Here is a 22575-nt window from a genome sequence, read left to right as displayed (position 1 = left end):
AAGAAGTGAGGCAAATGCGAGAATAATAATAATGCAGTTTGTAGGTTTGCAACTCAGATTGTAGGGCAGGATCAAACCGTAGGTGTTAGAATTCTTAAACCGTTTTTGTTAAATTTAAGTTTTGGTTAAAAGGTTGACAAAATTATTTTGGTTAAAACGATAAATTGAAGACAACAAATAAAGAATTGGTATACAAGTCGGTGGTACTTTCTTTTAAATACAAGTACATAAATGAAACTTAATAATTTTAAAACCAATCAAAATTTGTACAGTACTAATTATAAGCTTTACAATTATTTTATATAAAAATAAATAACCAAGATAAAGAATATATATATATATATATATATATATAGATCTTAACTTATAATTTAGTTAAATTTTTATTAATCTTTCTAATATCCTACATAAAACTCCAATAAAACACAACAATTTATTTCAAATAGTTTTAAATTTGCATTTATGTTTATAATTCTATAACAAGTTTCAGTGTATATCATATTTGTTCGTTTTTAAAATATAAATATAAAAATTAAACTAATATTATAGGAAAAAATCCGGGCGTAGCCCGGAAAAGCCCCTAGTAAATCATAATTTTCTTATTTTGATTTCTTCTCGTCGGTTTTGATGGTGGGAAAATATAATTGGGATTATGATCTGGGCCATCATATTCAATAAGCCCAAAATATTTTAATTCCAAACAAAACCACCAAAAGTTGTGGGCTACGTAACATCACATACGATTTGAAAAAAAGAAAAAACCAAATAACTGGTTTGGAAAAGAAACACAAAAACGACATAGTTTAAAGTAGTGGCATATGTATGTAATTATTAAGAAAAACTGAGGTTTATTTTGTTTTTGTACTTCTATTTTAATAGATTAGATTTATAATTACTATTTAACTAGGTCGTTTATAAAAATGGGTTTTTGACTTACTGCTAGAAGTTATATATTATTTTAACTGCTAGAAGTAAAATGGTTTTCGACTTACTGCTAGAAGCCTAGAAGTAATAAAATAGCCTAACCGCAGAATTACTGCTTGAAGTAATATACTATTATTTTTAATCCTCTAATTACTGCTCATACCTTTTAAGCATTCATGATCAATAATTATTGTATACGAAAACATATATTACGGATCTTGTAACATGCTATCATAAGAACTTTAGAAAATTTAAAATGTCAAGCATATTAAGTACTATATAGTTTCCGAGGAAGTTATTTTTAGAAGATATGTTTAATAAACTTAAGAAGTGGGCAGGGTCGATCTGGCAAAGTCTAACGAAACATTTGCTTTAGACCTCCAAAAATTTTGGAAAAAATTACATAAAAAAAACTTTCAAAATGTTTTTTTTAGGCTTCCAAATTTACCAAAAAAAATATTTAGCTGGATTTTTTTTAAAACCCGCCTTGGAAGTGGGTGTCACTGATCTTTTAACTGTCAAATAAAATTGATGTCATCATAAGATTTGAATCATTTGCAAAAACAAAAAGAGACATAAATCCTTGAAAGAATGTTTATATTGATCCAAAAGTTGTCTATATGTAGTGTGATCAACCACCCACCGTTTTTTTAAATATATCCATAATTACAGAAGTATGATGGCGTTCCCTAATTCGTGGCTTCTCACATCATTGCCTCTTAGCATGTGTATTGTGACTGCTCTCGGCTTCTCGCTACATCAATTATTAATTTTATTCTCTTTTTTTCCTCAACTAAAATGAAAATATGAAAGTTAATTCTCCAGATTTTTATGAGATGAACCAATAGTATAGGAACTATAATTGTGAGGAAAAAATCTCCAGATTTTTATGAGATGAACCACCATCAGTAGAGTTATTTCCAGGCAAAAATTATCAGAACACTGCATAGTAAATGGGAAACATGTCCTTCCCTAAGCGTAGCATTAGGTAATAGGTAGGACAAATTAAAATACATAGACAAGATAAGATAAATCGTAGAGTTATTTCTATAACTTGTAATCAAGCTTCTGGCAGATTAATGACATCTTGCCAGAATAAAACCGAACGGATTATATCAAATGTAGAATATATAAGAAAGTTTTGTTTGTGTTAGATAACGACGATAGATTTGTGTATAATACTTAATATCTGATTTCTAGATTAAGTAGATGATCAAAATGAATATTTTACATAAAATAAAATATATTTTCACTACTTTTTTAAGAAAATCAAACATATAAAAAGTCATACTAATGTTTCTAATAGTTTTCATATTTTTTATATTTTAAAAATTTTATTTACTATTTTTTTATTATAGAAGAATAAAACATTTCCAAAAAGATCAAAAGTCCTAATGAGACATACAAAAGTTCAAAGTGTTTTTTTCAATTTTCCATATTTCTAAAAACACCTAAGTAACTGATATCGGATAAAATTTCATTTTCAGTTATAAATATGGGTGTCCATATGTGAAAGTTAAAACATATAAAGTCCATAACTTAATATTTGATAAATCAATAATGTTTTTTAAAATAACATTTTATCAAAAGCTAGATCAATTCAAAATATAATATAATTTGATACAGTAATAAATTTTAAAACTTTAAAATTGTCTTTTAAAAACATAAATAATATAATCTTTGCTTTTAAAATAAATTTAACTTAATTTTTATATATTTTAATACTATTTTGTAATAAATTTAAACTGTATTTATATTATAAAATATCCTTATATACCAAATAACTAATAAAATCATAATTTTAAAGTTTAAATAATATAAGAACCGTGAATATTATTATATAAATATTTAAATTTTATTTTTAAACTAATATTTTTATTAACACAAAATTATTATTCTATAAATTAGTATTTACATAATTCCAACATTTTTAACATTTTAAATATTTTATTAATATTTTAATATTATTTAATTAATATTTATAAATTAATAAAAATATAATTCCAGCATTTTTAATTTACATATTTTTGATGTTTAACTATTTGGATATACATAAATAATTTGGGGTATAATAAATGGTAAAGAAATATGATTACATGTATTTCTGAGAATAAGTTGAAAAAGGGAAAGCTACGTTGGGAGAACTTCAATTTTCAACTAAGGATTGTCAACAAATTCACTAAATATTGTGTCATTATTTTGGCCAACCCACACTTACCTTCAAAATTCAAAATCATCGTAGTGGAAAAAAACTTACTGAATAATTGTTACAATACATTTGTTCCAATTCAAAAACAAGGCACTCGTAAACAAAACACAGACAATACATAATTTTTAAAAAAAAAATTCACCCAAACTTATCAACCAAACAAAAACCACCGACTTACATCGGATAATACTTAGTTAGGACTGAAGAACTTAAGCTTAAGTCCTTGCGTAACCATACTCGATATCCCACCAATGGAGAAGGCCAAGCTGAATGCAACTCCTAACCAACCCAACCCCCAATGGAAATACCAACTAAAACTGCACTTGGCCGGTTTCTTGATCAAAACCCACATGAAGCAAGGATAAGCAAACGTGACCGGGAGCGTGAGTCCACCGAGCAAACCCGCGAGACTAGACAAGAAAGGGAGAGCAACTCCGATGAAAAACGAGACAAAACCGAAAAAGACTCTGAAACCTGATCTGACCCAGACCGAACATGGTTTGTTGGTTCGGCTAGTGTAGCCAGCCTCAAAGCTGTCAAAGGCAGGCATGGAGTATATCTGAAAGCTGCTCAGGCAGTTGAAGACTACTAGGAGAAATGCCGTCGCTAACAAGCCTCGCGGAATGTCGTTAATGTGGAATTCATATAGAGCAGCGAGCATACCTCCTGGAGGCATCTATTACACCAAAGAAAATATACAGTATTTTAGCATTGATAATAAACCGGTTAAAACCGAAAAGGAATAAACCGGTTTAAACCGAAGCCAAACCAATGAAAAAAAGATCATATAGCTTTGATAAGATAAACCATAGTAAGATGTCAAAAAAAAAAGAAGATAAACCATAGTAAATGGAACTTACGAGTTTCCCATAAGCCCAAAAGCCTCCAATGGAGATTGGAAAGATGCAGAGAGCAATGAAGAAGTAAGCAACTTTGGCTCCTCTCCACATTGGTACATGAGCTGGATGCTTAAACGTTGATGGCATCGTCGACTGCAAATTATTTCAATACTCAGTAGTCTACAAGTCCAGTATTGCATTATTTATTTACATAAACATAAACATTTTCTTTACCTGAATTTCAAGAACCAAGTTGTGACCTCTGAAGGCAAAAGCTACAATGCCAAGAGCATTCAAGACAGAGAAAAGCGAACCAGAAACCGAAGGCATAGAAAGCGGCTCGTAGGAGATTGTAGCTGGTCTTGGTTGGCTCACAGAGAGAACCCAAACCATTGTAGAGTAAGTTATTGCAGTGACTGCTCCTATCAAGGAAAGTCCCGCAATAGAGTTGAGGTTCGGAAGCTGAGACAGAACGACACATAGACAAGTAAACACCAGATACCACTCGACCGTAGTTAACGGGTTCGAGGTGCATAACGGACCACAAACTATCTGAAAGAAGAGTTTCATTGTTTCTCCACCGATCAGAATCAGAGCTGTTGCTGTTCCTGCTGATAAGTAAACCGTAGGAAACAACGCAAGCCAAACTCCCAATCTTTCTCCTGTTTCAAAATCAAGAATCCAAGATTTTAGTAATAGTGATCCACCAATAAAGTTATTTCCATTGAAAATAACGTAAATTCAATTACCAAATGCAGCCTGTGCAAGCTCGACATATCGATTGTAACGTTTCCCTGGGACTGCTTCGTGTAACTGAACTAGAATCCACAGTGTGTAGAGTTGCCAACAATAGGCTATTGTCAATGATAGTATCCCCCAACTCCTACACAACAATAATTCAAATATAGTTTATTCTTAACAACAACAATAGGCTATTGTCAATAAAATCTTAATCACAAATATTGATCCACTACTAAGCCAATTAACTACCCAAATACTCGAACCCAAGTTATAAAATGATTCAAATGTTTGATCTTACATTTTATATTTTTCATATAAAAACTATTTATTATACAAAATAAAGGGAGAATATATAAATATATTAAATAATTAAATGTATATTTTGCTGGAACTCGACAAGAAACAAAATCGACGATAAGGACGGTCCTGTCTTAATCCAAACTAAACCCAAAAGTATGTCTGAGAGTGGCCAGTGTAATGATGGAAGCATGACAAATTAAAGTGAATCTCAAAAAATATCTACTAAAAAGACTGATTTATTTCGAAAGTTGAAAAGTAAAATAGTACATATATTTTTTTTTATCTCTGACGATTTTTTTTTTTTTAAATAATTCATATGTGGATCTGAACAATAGATGGTTTGAACACAAGAAAAAAAGATTATTGGAAATAGAAAAAGATTATTGGAAATAGAAAAAGAACAGAGCAAAACGCACCAGCCAAGAAACGCAAACGCGACGGGAAGAACGAGGGCTTGAAACCCAACACCGGCGTTGAGGTTATGAAAAGCAGCGTAGTGAGCATTTCCGTTGCGAGACTCGGTGATAGGAAGCCAAGCGTCTTGTGGGTTGAGCTTGGTGAGGTGACCCATTTCTTCGAGATAACCTTTCATGTTGACAAGAACGCGTTTCATAGGCGTCCCAATAGGACTCAAGAACCTTGGCGATATGAAAGAGGTCGGAGTCCATGCCGCCGACGACGGCTTGGTGGCGGGACGAGGAGATCTTTGACCGGATGGAGTTAGAATCTCCGGAGTGGAGACTCGCGGCGTTGCTGGTATTGATATTAACTCTGTCTCGGGTCTCTCGTCCATTGAGAGTTTGTTTGATTTTAAGCTTCTCTCTCTTTCTATTATCTGAGCAGGTGATGTTTTAGTTTGCCTTTTCTCACTATCACACTCTAACTCTATTTTCTAGCCTTCATTGGGCTTGGGGATATATTGCGAGTTGTGAGGTCTCTGTCTTTTTTTATTCTATAGGATTCCGACAAAACAAGAAAAAGTTAGGACTACTTTGTTGGTATTAAAACATTTTATTTAACTACAATAAATAACAGATTAGCTAACACAAAGTTAGTAAGTCGAGAAATATGGCATGTTACAAGCTTGTTGTAACTTGTACTTATCCTTACTAGTCACATCCAAGTACTAACAGTATGGCGCGTTTCATGCTGTGCAAAATTAACTTGCAAATCATAACATTAGTGATCCCATAACTTTTAAAAAATTTGATTACATGTTAAGCTTATTATATATAGCAAAATGGAAAATTTGGTTGATGATTGAACATATCAAGGTTCAAATCCTAACCTTTCACCCTGTTTAATAATTCTCTTTCACTTAATTGCTTAATTGATTATTTTTGATTTATAAGAATATCCCTTCTATGTATAAATTGTTACAATTTTATTTCTCTAAAAATTGTTTTGGTTACAATTTTAATTTTATATATATATATATATATATATATATATATATATATATATATATATATATATTTCAGTAAACATAAATCAACTAAACTGAAACTAACTATATATTAATGTAAATAAATAATTTAAAGAAAATATATCATACAAGTTTTTTCACTGGTATTTTAATTAAGATTTATATATTGTGAAAAGCAATTAGAATTAGAATTTATATTATTTTATAGGAAATAACTATTGTTTGTAGGATGTATAATACTAATAACATGATTTTAGGTTATAATTTTGTAAAGGACAAATGCTACTAAAATTAATTCAATATTTGAATATAAACAATCCACTTAGTATTAAAATAAGAGCATAATTGGAGACTAACTTTATGCTCATGTATTATTAACAAGAATGTCATTATATTCATTATCACAATCTCTAATTAATTGTATTTTTTTACTAGACTTATTGGGTATAATCCGCACTTTGCGCGGGATGTGATTATTAGTTTCGTTATTTTTAATAAAAAGACATTAAATCTGTTTAATCTGGATATTGGTTTGGTATTAAGTTTTTTTTTGGTTTTTAATCTTCTAAAATATAACTATTATTCTAAAATATAACTATTATTTTTCTTTAACTTGTCGCTTATGCCGGGGGAGATCTCTCTTTTCTCTTTCAACTTTTTCATCAATTTGCTCTTTTTTGTCGCTTAGTTTTATGGTTTTTTTAGATCTTTTCATCAGTTGTGACGGGTTGTTCTACCATGGGTTTTTGAAGGTTCTGGTGGCTCTTATTCACTCTCCCATACGTTTCTGTATTGGAATTGCACTTCATATAAAGGAGCAGTGGTGGTGGTGATAACAGTTACAGAAGTGGTATTAGTTGTGGTTGTTGAGTGAACTCAACCTCCTTTTCAGTGATTTTTTGGTGTGTGTGTTTTGCAACGGATCTGGTTGTGTTCCGGATTGGAAGTTCAACGTCAGGTGCGTGGTTAAACTTATACCGAGCGGAAGATCGATGGTGTTCTTATTGGTGTGCTTATTTTCTTTGGAAATGTATCTTTACCATTGCCCCTATTGGTGTGTGTGGAATCTTTAGTTTCTAATCTATTGTGTTCGTCCATACTTTCATGGTAAACGGTTCGGTGGGCTGTCCTGAACAATCCGCATTGGCTCCTAGGGCTATCAAATACTATTAAGCGTACTTGGCAAGCACTTAACTGCTTCCAACACTGCTGTGATGAAGTAGTGATCGTGGCTGCAACTAGAGTAGCAATTGAGATCGCTGTAGTGTAAGAATGGCAAAGTTCAATCCTATGTAGCTCGTGGAAGTCCAAGTTGGCTTACTGATATCATTCTTGTTGATGATGTCTCCTCTCCGTATACATACTCAAGATGAGCCTGCAATGGCTTCACCTAATGGAGTACGAAGCCATTTATATCTTCAAAAAATCCTTTCCCTCTGTAGGATTTTTTTTTCTTTCGTTTAAACACCTACTGGTGTATGTTTTATATATTTGTTTTTCTCTTTGTTTCCCTCAGAGCATTGGCTTTGGAGATCAAACTTTTCGAAGTTATTTCAATGACAAAAAAGAAAACACTCAATAAATTGTCTCACAATTCTTTAAATGTTCACAGTTGAAGAGTTTTAGCATTAAAAAGTCTTAACTAAAACCATAAACAAAATAAATAATAGGGTGAGTAATCAAACTAACTATGTAAATCAATACTATTAAATCAGAATCATGACCAATTGAGTGAAGTTTAGTCCAACAATAACTATCTTATACATATTTTATAATCACTTCTTTGATTCCAAATTAATAGGAACCCACTTCTTCCTAGCGTACTAAAAAACTGTCGACAACCTTTTAATATTAGAATCAACTTTTGCATTTCACTCAACTTTGTAACGACTACAACTGAATAATCATATTATATTCACTATTCATATTATATATTTATAAATATTAATTCCAGTTTAAATAACAAAATCAAATTATATAAGTAAATTTAACAAATTGTATCAAAAAGTTTTAAAGCATAAAAATGATTTTAATCAAAATGGGTTATAATTGAAATATTTTATTTTAATCTATTATATTAAAACAACATCAAGATCTATTGACATAAGTGTGGTACAATTATTAAAACTTCTTATTAATCATATAATAAATATATTATACAAAGAAAAACACAAATATTAATAAAACATAAATATAAAAATTAAATTTTTAAAAAATATAAAACAAAAAATATACTCGTCTAGTATAAATTTTAAGCTATAAACTTTCTTAACATAAACTTAAATTGTTGATATTATTTAGTTATATTTATCAAAAATTTCAGAAAGCAAAAAAAAATTTTCTTTGTTCTGAGGATGGATAACTTTAAATTATTTTTCTAAGATGCATTATTAGCAAACTGATTTATTGATAACACTACCCATCAAAAGATATACAAACAAAACATTTCATAATATTTTTCAAGTTTAATTTAACATTTTGTCAGAAGCTGATGTGTCAATCATTCTTTTGTTGAAATCTCGTCAAGCGTCCGTTTCTGATTCTCTTCATCCAAGCGAGTACATGTGAAACGCTGATTTCTGAAAAGTCTACCACTGTGTGCAAAGAAGACAAAGCCAACTTCTCAAAGTTTTCCTCCTAAGAATTTTCTTCAATCCCTTTCTTTCTACATGTGTTCTTGTTTCTTTAATGAAACAATGATGCTTGAGTAACACTGAACCGAGGTATGGATATGAGCCAAGGTAAATCCCTGGCAGATTCCATCAAAGCAAAGTTGGAATCCTTGTCTTCTCTTTCAAACCAGTGTTGTATCTACAAGGTACCCAATAAGCTCCGCAGGCTCAACCCAGATGTCTACTCGCCTCGGCTTGTATCCTTTGGCCCGTTTCATCGGGGTAAAGAAGATCTTCAAGCCATGGAAGAGCATAAATACAGGTACTTGCAGAGCTTTCTCCCTAGAGTAACCTTTAGCTTAGAGGATCTTGTTAGAGTAGCAAGAACGTGGGAAGAGGATGCTCGGAGTTGTTACGCAGAAGATGTGAAACTCAACAGCTACGAATTTGTGAAAATGTTAGTTGTGGATGGGAGCTTCTTGGTTGAACTTATTCTGAGATCTCGTTATCCTCATCTAGTAACCGAGAACGATCGCATATTTGGGAAGCCGTGGATGATCACTGACGTGTGTCGTGACATGATTCTGATAGAAAACCAGTTACCCTTTTTCATTGTGAAGGGTTTTTTCAGTCTCTTGACTCCTTACTACCAACAAGGAACACCTTCAATACTGGAGATGGTTAAAAGCCACTTCAGTTGTTTCTTGAGCAACATTGATGATAAAATGTTTGAATCTTCAGAGCCAGAGCATTTTGTTGATCTTCTGAGGTCTTGTTATCTGCCGCTAGTTCCAATCATATTGGAAGAAGGCATATCTACGGTTTACAACGCGCCGAAAGCAACAGAGCTACACAATGCTGGTGTTAAGTTCAAGTCATAGAGACATTATGAACAGTGGGATCTTTATGAACAGTCTTGGAGCCGCAGAAGATATTTCAGATGTGTTCGATAGCATCTGCACAGAGGTTATCTTTGGCAGAAAGTTTTACTTTCAGAGCCTCTCTGAGAACTTACAATCTTACTGCAACACACCATGGACTATTTCCACAATCCTTGGTCAGTTGCTTCTGTTTTGGCTGCTTTGCTTCTTCTCCTTCTCACTTTCATACAGGCTGTATGCTCTATCTTGGCTCTGTGAGTTATTACCACAGGTACTTGCATCTTCTAAGACATCATTTAGTAGTCGAAACTCAATAAAACCAAACATTTTATTGAGAATGTAGACACAAGCAGTCAGATCGTGACATGACTACGTACTGAATCTTCCAATAAGTTGAACTGCTAGTTTTGTTAAGGAGATTAGAAATAAATTAAGGAATAATAATCTTTAAAGGTTAAGAGACTATCTCAATGTCAAATAAACAAACCGGAACACCTACCAGAACCTAAATCCAAGTACCCTAAGAACTCAATTCTTCAGACATTGTCATCGTACAAGGAGACAGGATATTTAGCTGCAGACAACTCAGCCTTCAACTTGTCCATTTGAGCTTCCATTTCTGAATACTTCCGCTTCAATGGCTTTAGTTCTTCCTCCATTTCTTGAAGCTGAGCCAAACAAGATTTTCCTTTCTTCTTCTTTTCCTTAACTTCATCAAGTTTCTTCCCCAACCAATCCAACTGAAACCCCTCAGCTGCCAAGTATGACAGAGCAGCATATTCCTCTGGGAGATCATCCTTGGAGATTTCCCAAGGCGATTGGCATAGCGCCTGGGTTAAGCTTAAGAGGATATTCATGTATGCCGTCTTTAGATATGGATTCTTTGGAAGAAATTTTGATGCAATATTTCAAACAAACGGTTCACTGATTCTACCTGCAAGTGGAAAATAGATATATAAAGTAAAGCCATAGCACAATAGACTATCTTCAGCTTGTAACTATATTAAGAAACTAAACTACTAGTGAGAGACTTGGATTTGTCATTTTTTCTTTCTATGTGTTCAAAAATATTTTATACTATAATTACTTATAGAAAAGAATACCACATCTTGTAGAACCGATGATGGCTTTTGTAAATTGGTTGAACTTTCTTCAAGTAAAAACACAAGAAGTTTTGTATTGCTTATATTATCTTACCTGTGAAGGTAGGACGTGAAACCCGTTGACATCTATTGTTTCCATTACTGGTAAAGATTCCTCTGATACATCTACTTTACCTTGAACTTCAAGAACATCAACCTTCAAAACAATCTTTACTTCTCCATTAACTAGAAATCCTTCTTTGTCATGAAGTTCGGAAAGGGAAATCATTCCTGAAAACCCCTAGTCATGATTTGTCTTATCAAACAAATGTTGTGCCTCTGCAAAATTTCAAAATATATTTAATGATTTAAATTTTTTAGTAAGCATGACAATATGAAACTATATAGATTCCATCGGATTTATATGTTGACAACTTAACAAGCTAGGCACAAAATATAAACAAAAATCTCGCAACGGTCCCAGACAACAAATATGAAACTTCTCTGCTTATTATATGCATAACCAAGAAACAATCACCTCCAAGTCGGGACAGTTTGTAGGAAAACTGATTTACTACAGTAAAGGAAAATTTAGCGTGCCTTCTCCATCCAAAAGGCAAATATTCAGAATTTGCAACGGCTAGATACAGAGACAAATGATTAGCCTTCTTATTTCCCTTGGGGTAGGCCTTTAGACACCTGTAAGTAACAACATAAGATAACCAGTCAGTTGTCCAAATAAAAAAGATAACAGTCAGAAAAAATGAAGGAGATTAGCCCAAAAACAACTTAATGAATTCTTACGGTCTTACCATCTACAGCGACCCACCACGAATATATCAGAATGGACTTTTTCGGAATGCAAAGAAGAGAAAGTTTTAATCACCCATGTAATTTTCTTATCAGATTGTTTCTCCATTTTATATCTATTGCTTTTTATATCTATTCATCTATGAATTATGTGACAAACTTCATGCTTGAATAGATCCACCTGTTAGGTTTAGGGTTCAAATAGGTTAAAGAAGATTAACCCCAACTATAGGATTGCTAGTTGTGATATTCATTGATAGATTGTTCTTAATGCTTTGTTCTAGAGTTGCTAACTAGAATAATGAACCTAGGCACTTGTATGTTTGAGCATCCTTGAATAATACTGTCCTGATCTATTTACTTCGTTTCGTTCTTCTTTTGTATCGTCATTGAGCTAAGATTGCTAGAGTAAGATGAGAGCTGATCTAGGAGTCTTAGTGAGCATCATTTAACCCGCGCATAAAGCTTAACTAGAAGCGCGTCGATCGATATCCCTACTTGACAATCGATCGACAGAGTGAAAGGTGTATTGATCGATATCTTTATAGGATAATCGATCGACACTTGCTATTGATCAAACACTCTTGTTTGGGTCATTAGATCTAGTTAATAGACAAGTTCAGAAACGCGAGAGCTGATTGACTTGTTGTTAAGTAGTTAAGCTCTATAATATCATGCATGCAACTGTTAAGCACCTATATGATTATAATCTCTGTTACCTGAATAGAAACCCTAAGTCTAGCAGTCATCCTTCCATCAAACAACTCTCGGTTACATAAGCTCTATAATATCATGCATGCAACTGTTAAGCACCTATATGATTATAATCTCTGATACCTGAATAGAAACCCCAAGTCTAGTAGCCATCCTTCCATCAAACAACTCTCGGTTACATAAGAACAACTACCTTGTTCGCCTCTTGTTTGGGTCATTAGATCTAGTTAATAGACAAGTTCAGAAAGGCGAGAGCTGATTGACTTGTTGTTAAGTAGTTAAGCTCTATAATATCATGCATGCAACTGTTAAGCACCTATATGATTATAATCTCTGTTACCTGAATAGAAACCCTAAGTCTAGCAGCCATCCTTCCATCAAACAACTCTCGGTTACATAAGCTCTATAATATCATGCATGCAACTGTTAAGCACCTATATGATTATAATCTCTGATACCTGAATAGAAACCCTAAGTCTAGTAGCCATCCTTCCATCAAACAGCTCTCGGTTACATAAGAACAACTACCTTGTTCGTCCCTGCAATTTACTATATTTACTATATTTTCTATATTTACTGCTTTATAATCTATTAGGTTAGCTTAATCATATAACTATTAGATCTTTTTGGTTCCCTAGATCCTTGTGGATTCAATCCCTAAGTATTGCAATTGAATCTTTTATTTGAGAGAGTATAAATTATTCTTTAGGGTAATTTGAATGATATCAGATATCAAATATAGAATTCAAAGATCAAGAATTAAGAACACTTTTCTTATTGCTTTAGAAAATGACTCAAAACTAATGTTTTCAATCTCTAAACTCTTGTAAGTTATGTCACAACTTGACATTTTGTTTTATAGAGATGAATAAATCATAATCCTATTAGGTAACATATTTAGATAACTCCTAAACATATTCTAAATCCTAATTTCCATATCTCAGTAAGATTAGATCTGTGACTTGCATCTCGATTTTCTTTTCTTTCAAGCTTAATCCAACAGATGCGCCACCGTTTACTTCATCGGAGGTCCCACTGGTATGCTCCTCCGCCAGATGAACAAGAACAGAATTTATAAGCGATGGCAGGAACTTCCATTCGAAGCACTTGCATGTTCCCTTCTCTACTTCAGCCGTCAAAGTTGAAGAGTGTCACACCAATCACCTGATTTGAAAACAACAAGAAATCTTCGGCAAAACTTGGAACAAGGCATTTGTTGAAACACTTAGTACATGGAAGCGTCATTCTACTAATTCTTCCTAAATGAACAAATTTAATCAGTCAACTCTAAACCTAATCTAATTAGGAAACTTTGCTCTTATATCATAGAACGGAAAGATTGGCTCCCATAAATATTAGTTTGGTTCGGTTTAGTTCGGTGAAATAAACCATAATTAGCTCAATTTGGCTTGTGTTCAGTTCAGTTTATTTTTGGTTTGGTTTGTTTTTCGGATTGATTTAATCAGGTTCATCTTAGTTTAGTTCTTTTAAGAGAAATCATGTTTCAAAATACAAACTATGTGAACTAGATCAATATAAAACTAGAACAAAAGCCTTTGAAAAAATCACAAAAGAGTTCATAAAAATTCAATCAAACAAGAGGTAACTAAAGTAAAAATAAAATAAAATAAAATAAAGAACAACATCATTAGTAATTTCTCTTATACCATCTATATATAAGAAAATAAGAAATCAGTTTTTTCCTTTTTTTAATCAATTTTTTTGATGATTAGTTACATATTAGGTTAAAATTATATGCTATTGAATACAAAGATAAAAAATGTGTAGGTTTAGTCTTGGGATTTTAGTATCTTGGTAATACTAATATGTTTAGTTTAAATGATTGCAAACCACATTGGTTTTTCGGTTCAGTTCGGTTTATCAACAGCATGATTTGATAATAGACTGTGGTTTGGTTTAAATCGGTTTGGGTTCCGTTGGTTCGGTTTGACTTGGTTCGGTCCGGTTTAATTTTTTGCCCACGCATAAGATTAAGCTTCAAACTTAACCAGCCAAGGGAAAATCAAACTCTCAATATCATCCAGGATTTCACTTTCAGTGGAAAGTTAATTAATTAGAAGAGTATAGGGCGATTGAAACTAAAATCATCCAAACGAGTCAAAATTATTTGTCAACAAATTGGAAACGGAAATCCAAAACATCGGAAGAAAAGATTCGACTAAGTGGAAGTTTAATTTGAATTACTAGAAAAAAAAACATATGAAACTTACTCTCTCTTTTTTTTGAACGAAAACTTTACTCTCTCTCTCTCTCAAAATTTGTGAGAGAGAAAGAGATTGTTCCTTATAACCATCTCCAATGGTGCTACATTTTTACTTTTTGCATCATTTTTGTTCCAATAGCATTTTTTTATTCATTTCTTCAAATTTGAAGAAATACTCTTCAGTTCTTTATATTTTAAAAGATTTAACTTTTTTATTTACAAACTAATCCTTAACTTTAACATGTTGTTATTTTGTACTTAAATAAATTATAAGTAATGATGTCACCCATTTAATTTCAAAGTTTGTATTATTTTCATCTAATTAAATTCATATATATATATATATATATTTGGTGTTTCTTTATAAAATTTAATATTCTTTGTTTATTTATTTATGTTATGGGTAATAGTTGTATCATATAATAATGATTAACTTATAATAAATAGTAATTATCTCGGGTTTCTGTTAAAATTAAATAGTCAGGTAAATTAGTAAATTTGAAAAATTGTAAGGTGGTATTAATAATTAATTATAAATTAATGATTTTTTTGGATGAAACAAAAAAATTGATGTTTTTTTTGTGTGCAACAACATTCATAAATTAAATAAATTACGGCAAGACCAAGTCATATTCCATCAAACACTAGAAAAAGGAGAACAAACGAGGACTTGAACATCATTTGATGATACAATATACTTAGAATATTTTTTTTTAAATGGCGTAAACCATTGAAGAACTTGTATCTTCATTTTTTGAAGAACTTCAAAATTTGAATAAATAATGAAGCTAACAACCGGATATGCTCACTTCATATTCCTTTTAATTTATAAATATTAAAATATCTTACTCTTTCTATTTTAAAATATAAGACCACTTACAATGAGCTTGTTGAAAATTAAAATAAAAAACTTAATTGCTTTAGACCACTTACAATAGAGTTGTTGAAAACAACATTCAACTGTTGAATTTATATAATGAAAATGTTGAATTGATTGTTGAAAGTGAAGTGGATTCAAATGTGTTGAACTTATTCAACATGTTAAAACATAGAAAGAGGAGAAAGACATGATATGTGTCAGTTTTTCAATTGCTATTGATATTTTTTAGCATTTATTTTTCATCTTTATTATTTGTAGTTCATTTTATATAGTAAATTAATTTAATTTTTATTTTGTTTTATATTAAATTTATTTTTATACTCTATAAAAACTATTTGTTTTATTTTATTTTAATAAAAAACATTTTACTATAATTTAATTAAATTTTAACAAGTTTTAATTTATTTATACTTCAACAATTTTAAAATAAAATTATATAAAGGGTTATGGCTAATCCACTAATCGACAATTGATTTTAATTTGGCAGCCCATAATAAACCCGATTCTAATATTTTTCGTTCAAGAGGTTTATCTTAGACCCTAATCTTACAATAAGACAAATTAGTTGTTTATTGACAGAAGATATGAAATCAAAAGTATCCATTAAGGAAACCGAAGTTATTTACCAATCATAATCCATGTATGTTGCAGTACAAACAATTTGTTGGGGTCAGAGTTTAAAACGAATGAAAAAGGTATTTTAGAATACCTTGATTAGATTTGTGTGTTAAAAAAAAAGAATACTTTGATTAGTGTCACATATATATATATGTATTTGCACATACTCTTGATAGGCAAGAACTCATGTTGTGACCATGATTTGAAGAGTTAAATTGTTGGAGAAAAGATTTCACATTGCAAATAGGTAAGAGCATCTCCAATGGTGTTACCACCATTGGAGTCCTTAGCAATATTAAAGTAATTTTTTTTTAATTTTTTTTTGTTTGAATAGTTAAGGATTCTTATCAAAAATGTGTGTTCAATGGTGTACTCCATTTAGGAGTTCTTAAGAAAAAAAAGATTTAATTTTTGAACATGTGAAATTTAAAAATTTATTAATTGCATGATTAAATATAGGGCAATTCTCATAAATATACTATTTTCAAGTTATACTATTTTCAAGTTTTGGTCACAAAAATAGACCACAAGGAGGAAAATGATCAAAATATTTCATTAATAGGTAAAATGACACTAATACCCTAGATATATAAAAAAATAAAAAAAATAAAAAATATATTTTTTTTATAGTTTTAGATTATATGTTTTCAAATTCGAACTTTTTTATTTTATTTTTATTTTTATATAATTTTTTTTTCAAATTTTCTTTTTGTAATTCGAAAATGCTTTTTAAAACTATTTTAAAATTTTTATTTTAAAATTTTTAATATTTATTTTCTATTTTATAAAAATTTAAACCTCAAACCCAAGTTTCCACCCCTTAACTCTAAACCCTAAGGTTTGGATTAATTAACCATAAGGGTATAAATATATATTTACCTTTTTAATGAAACATTTTGGTCATTTTGATTCTTAGAATCTATATTTGTGATATAAACTTTTTTAGTGTTATCCTAGGATATTTTCCTTAATTATAAAGATACAATAATAATTAATAGAAAGCTTTTTTTCGTGTGGTCTCGCGAATGAAATTTGTTTTTCTAAGCCGGTATACATATTTCGACAGACCCAATTAGACGTTGCCACGTCACTAAGGACTAAGTCCTTAAACACCTTATTTAAGGACTGCTCCTTACTGATCTCAGCCTTGTTAATATTTTTTTATTGAGATCACCCTAGGTTAACGTGCTAAGGATTAGTGAAATACTAGCGTTGCGGATGGTCTAAGTGACTTAAATAATATATAAATGATTTAGACCGCCAATTGATTTTAAGTTAGAAACTCATGTAACTTGACATGGTATCAGAACGGACCCACTTCCTAACTATTAATCCGGCCTAGACAGCGGCTCGATCAACCCACTAACTCAGGTAACTTGACATAAATGAGAGACCAGATACGGTCGTAACAGAACTATGCGATGATGCAAAGCTAACAGTTCTTTCTTTCTGGGATAGCCTCCTCTAGAATAGCATGGGGCAATGCAGAGTCATTGATCGGTTTAGATAGTGAAGTCTTCCAGTTTGAAGATCCTCTTTTTTCTCTTCCCGTGATAAACCTAAAAATCCTACTGTGACAGAGGGTATATTCTATTCATCACTGAGGTTCTTCTAGAAGAATCAGCAGACAGACATTATACTAGTTATTTAAAGAGACAGTTACACAAGAAGACACATTGTGTGTTTGTTTCTCGGTGGAAGACACAATGTGAATTTGGCACACATTCCTTCCACTTTATCCCGCCAGCTGTCCTTTATTGTCCAGAACTACCCTTGGTTATTGTAAAGATAGTGTTAGCTTTTTAGAAGTCTTGTTTCTTTCTTTGTAACTATATTACAGTTCAGTTGTAATAAATGTAAAGGTATATTGGATACAGCTAATGGGTTTTATGTTGGATGGTGCAGTCGTGGATGGAAGATATGTGAACGTGTGGACGAGGCTTCATGGACAAATTTTCGTGGACGAGGTTTTTAATCTTACAAGAGTTTCGTAGACTAGATTTCATGGACGAAGTCTTGTGGATGGTTTTAGTGGATTATAAGTTCATCATTTTCATAAAAAGATGATCAAACTTTTCTTTCATATATAATAAATTTAAGTGGACACACTATCGTGGACAATATATTGTGGACACTGCAATTTGAAAGAATGTATTGTGACGGTGCAATTCGAAAGAATGAGTGATGGACGGTGTTAGTTATGGATGGTGCGTATGTGGAAGTGTATGTGCAATTTGAAAGAATGAGTTATGGATGGTGCTAGTTATGGATGGTGTGTATGTGGAAGTGTATGTTGGTTCATATAGATAATGACCATGATCTACTAAAACAACTAACCATTTAAAACAATAACATTGAAAAGAAAGACACACTGATTAGTTCCTTTAAAAGAGAAAAACAACAAATAATCATTTAGGACAACATGCTCAAAACAATTTAACACTGATGAAGTAGTTCTTGATACAACAAAACATATATTGATGAAGTTTTCCTAGTCTAGGTGTGTGTGTGGATAAGAGAGGTGTGGACTGCGAAGTTGGAGATAGACGAGTTGTGGACAGGGGATGTGTGTACGTGGATGCCTTCGACAAAGGCGTGGACAGGAAGATTGTGGGAGACAGATCTGTGGAGTTGAGCAGCATATTGAATATTGTGAACTGTCCCAGACTTTTGTATAGTGCCAATTAGATACCAAACATGGAAGCTACCAACTTAACTTCAAATGTAACATTGGTTTCAATAGTTAATGGATACAACATAGGCCAATCAAGCACATGAAAGAACAGAGTAATAAAAGTAATACCTTGGAAGTGAACTCCATAGTTCATGTCTGAACAACATTAGCAACAGATGCAACAACAAGAGACTATCTTCCAAACCCTTATTTGCTTACAAACAGGGAGAAGTCACACTTAACTCAAAATATACCACCGTTTAGATAATAGTTACCTCACACACATAGTTAAGTCATATCCAAAAATTGATATACAAGAGAGATGCAGATATGAGATTGGTGGGTAAGAGAACGATGGGGAGGATATGGATGGATACGAGCTTGGTGGACATGAAATTCATGGACGACAGCTTTATGGATAGCCCATTTGTGGACAAGGAAATTGTTGGACATGAAAAGCATGGGCGACATGTGAATCAAATGTTGCAGGAGAGACATAGGCTTCTATGTATGCTTAAGAAGAAAATCAAATTTTTATCTATTTCTTATCTTCTTGTATATCAATTAGAAACAAGTATGAAAGAGGGAAAAAAATATGTATATGAAATTCTCATAGTTCAGTTAAAAGCAAACCTTGGATATATTCGGTAAAGATCTGGAATTTCCCAATCTGAGATTTCATAATAGATTTTCCTTAGCCTCAATCTGAGGTTTCCATGATTTCCAGATTTAAAACAGTAAGTAGTGAAAGATAAAGCGACAAACAGAAATTAGTGATTTAGAATTATAAAAAAATCTACAAATTTTGTGAAGAAGAAGAAGCTTTAGAAGGATACGAAAGATGAGAGATGAAGATGACGATAGATTGAGGCAAGATTGAGTTTAGGGAATTAAGAAATATGAAACCAAAAGGTGAAAGTTGAATGGAATTAATTATAGAGAATATTGAAAAGAATTTTGACAAATGTTACCGACACCTTCTCTCTAGTTGAAGGGCAATTCAGACAAATGAGCATAAGAAAGTGCTCTCTTGACCCAATGTGTCTTTATGTGTAATTGATAACTCATAATGTGTCTTGGAAGGTAAATGTTTCTTATTTAAAATAAAAGAGGTATTTTGGAATACCTCTATTTATGTCACAAACATATGTATGCATGTATGTGATCAGTTATGTTCTTCGAATTTCTGTGCATGCTATTCGAACTGTGATGGCCAACCACTGACCGCTGACATTTCTCACCACTGAACTGTAAGAATAACTGCACACATGGCGGCTCATTAAATATATTATATATTTTCATTTACACGAATTGTATACAGACACTGGTCGTTTTAAATTGTAAAATTGCGAAAATGTTGCAGGAACCATGGAACTTTCTTTTAGACAATAAAATTCATCCAATTCTCTTTTATACATAACGGTCTTAAGATGATCAAAATAAGAGTGATGAAACACATTTTGTAATAAATTTAAGGAAACATCTAATCCTAAACCCAGTCGCCAAGACGGCCACCACCTGTTTGTTCCTGATCGTAGCAGCTCTTGTTTGAATTACTTTGGTCGTACAATTCAAGTTGTCTAGTGACCCAAACCGGTACATCTGAGTCAAGCCAGAGAGCTTCACCTGTATCTTTATGCTTGAAGTCAGGCTGTCTCGGGTTCGTCTTATTTTTCCTTTTGTCCCACCACTCGTGTGGATTCGCAAAGAAGACTTGCCACAAGTAAACCTTATCATCGTTGGATTCTTCTATACCATCTGGTTTACTCTGGTCCAACAGTTCAAGTTGTCTAGTACCCCAAACCGGTGTATCTGAGTTAAGCCAGAGAGCTTCATCTGTATCTTTATGCACGAAGTCAGGCAGCTTTGGGCTCTTCTTGTTTCTCCTCTTGTCCCACCACTCGTCTGGGTTCGCAAACAAGGCTTTCCACAGGTGAATCTCATCATGCTCAGATTCTTCTGTATCATCTCCTCTTCTCTGATCTAACAATTCGAGGTGACTAGTAACCCAAACCGGTGTATCTGAGCTAAGCCAGAGAGCTTGATCTGTATCTTTATGCTTAAAATCCGGTAGCCTCGGGTTCTTCTTACTTCTCCTCCTGTCCCACCAATCGTCTGGATTCGCAAAGAAGGCTTCCCACAAGTCAATATCACCATTCTTGGACTCTTCTATACCATCTTCTCTGGCCACTTCAAGAGACACTAAAACACACAGAAGGTTATCATCTTTCCTTGTAAAATGTACGAAACTAACATTAAAAAATAAACCTGTTTCAATGTATATCAAGCCAATTACAAGATCCTTTTAATCAATGTGGATTCAATAAGCTTCATACTAACTACCAATGTAGATGAGAGGATGATACTTAGGAGATATAAAGACCTGTTTCTGATTTTGGCTTTTTGGGTATCTCAGAATCTAAGAGGTGACTTGGTGGAGCCATCACGTGATTCACCTCTGACACTTTAACCTGCAAAATAACTTAGCGTCAACATGAAGTTGCTTATAACATATAATCCAAACATAGCTTTGGCTACACAACTAATATAAACCATTCATCACGACATTATGGTCAAGAAGAAACAGACACAAACCTGGTAATTCAAACCAAAGCCGCTGTTTTCATTACAGGAGCTCTTGTCGTAAGAAAGAAGGCGGCCTGAGACAAAAACGAAATCATTTGGCTTCAAATGCGCAACGCACTTCCGTGCCATCACGTCCCAAATACTAAGAGGTATCCTGTCATTGAATCAAACTCTCTATCAATCCTCAAACGAATCTACGTTAATTAAGCAGAATCGAACAAACCTGACCTAAAGCTCCGGTTCGAATCACGCGGGTCTTTAACTCTAAGCCAAGTAGAAACACCGAACCTCTCGGGCTCCGTATCGATGACACGAATAGGTTGATCGACGAAGCCCATAAGGCTCACGGAGTTGGAAAGGTTGAATTTGAAGCTGGTGGACAGTGGTTTCCTGAACATGCGCGCGTGGTGATAAAGCGCGCTTTCGCCGTCGGTGCCATTGGAGAAGAAACGAGGTTTGGGAAAAGCAGAAGAAGCGAAGGATCCGGCGTCGCGAAGGTGTTGATTTGAAGAAAGACGGGAAGCAGTGATTCTGATCAAGCTTCCGAGTTTGAAGAAGGTGTTCATCTACAGTGATTCTGAGGCGAACTACCCATTCTGTCATCAAATGCGGTACTGGGTGTTGGGCCTTGTCCCCAGCCCAGGTAAAGCCCTCCCGGGTGAAGTGGACCGCTGCCTAACCGGGCCCAGGGGAATGACCCACGTAAGTGGGGAACCCCTGGATTATCAAAAAAAAAAAAAAAAAAAAAAAAAAAAAAAAAAAAAACTACGACGAAGACGACACGGCGGTGCGGTTTGATCGTCGGGGGTCAATGGATTTTGGGTTTTAACTGTGATAAATATCGCTGGCCCATTAATATTTTGTAGAGGCCCATTAATAGTTTAGCAGCCCCATTTTGGTTTATACTAATAATGGGTAAACAATGTACTGTTACTGTAGTATAAATGATCTCATCACAATTGGTACGATAGCAGTTGACGAAAAATCTGCAAAAAGACCAAAATAGCCTTCAAGTAGGAACGGGATTCTTCAAGGTGGAAAAGGATGTTCGGTGG

General features: G+C 32.9%; 3 protein-coding genes, 1 long non-coding RNA gene and 1 pseudogene across 5 annotated transcripts; 1 reads left to right on the top strand and 4 right to left on the bottom strand.

Moving 5' to 3' along the window:
* Positions 1 to 3160: 3160 nt before the first annotated feature.
* Positions 3161 to 5935, bottom strand: LOC106380434 (lysine histidine transporter-like 8). Its single transcript, XM_048737613.1, has 5 exons — positions 5430 to 5935; positions 4722 to 4855; positions 4207 to 4634; positions 3994 to 4125; positions 3161 to 3809 (listed from the first exon to the last, which is right to left on the bottom strand). Exons 1-5 carry the CDS (start codon positions 5804 to 5806, stop codon positions 3324 to 3326), a joined length of 1557 nt encoding a protein of 518 aa, XP_048593570.1. The 5' UTR covers positions 5807 to 5935; the 3' UTR covers positions 3161 to 3323.
* Positions 5936 to 8953: 3018 nt separating this feature from the next.
* On the top strand, positions 8954 to 11034 carry LOC125577006 (UPF0481 protein At3g47200-like). The gene has a single exon (XM_048737612.1). It carries the CDS (start codon positions 9165 to 9167, stop codon positions 9930 to 9932), a length of 768 nt encoding a protein of 255 aa, XP_048593569.1. The 5' UTR covers positions 8954 to 9164; the 3' UTR covers positions 9933 to 11034.
* On the bottom strand, positions 10469 to 13217 carry LOC106432633 (annotated as a pseudogene).
* Positions 13218 to 18908: 5691 nt separating this feature from the next.
* On the bottom strand, positions 18909 to 20028 carry LOC125577005. Its single transcript, XR_007315325.1, has 2 exons — positions 19064 to 20028; positions 18909 to 18976 (listed from the first exon to the last, which is right to left on the bottom strand). It is a non-coding gene; the product is annotated as an uncharacterized LOC125577005 (long non-coding RNA).
* A 261-nt stretch (positions 20029 to 20289) lies between these two features.
* On the bottom strand, positions 20290 to 22301 carry LOC125577004 (protein OSB1, mitochondrial-like). 2 transcript variants are annotated; one of them, XM_048737610.1, is made up of 4 exons: positions 21749 to 22301; positions 21530 to 21674; positions 21318 to 21405; positions 20290 to 21136 (listed from the first exon to the last, which is right to left on the bottom strand). In XM_048737610.1, the coding sequence occupies exons 1-4, from the start codon at positions 22084 to 22086 to the stop codon at positions 20424 to 20426; spliced, it is 1284 nt and encodes a 427-aa protein (XP_048593567.1). In that variant the 5' UTR covers positions 22087 to 22301; the 3' UTR covers positions 20290 to 20423. The 2 variants fall into 2 exon arrangements, with proteins under 2 accessions (XP_048593567.1, XP_048593568.1); XM_048737611.1 differs by having other exon boundaries at positions 20290 to 21124.
* Positions 22302 to 22575: the final 274 nt, after the last annotated feature.

The sequence above is a fragment of the Brassica napus genome, chromosome A8 (assembly GCF_020379485.1).
Source record: "Brassica napus cultivar Da-Ae chromosome A8, Da-Ae, whole genome shotgun sequence".
Lineage (NCBI taxonomy): Eukaryota > Viridiplantae > Streptophyta > Magnoliopsida > Brassicales > Brassicaceae > Brassica > Brassica napus.
This window is presented reverse-complemented; position numbering and strand designations above follow the sequence as displayed.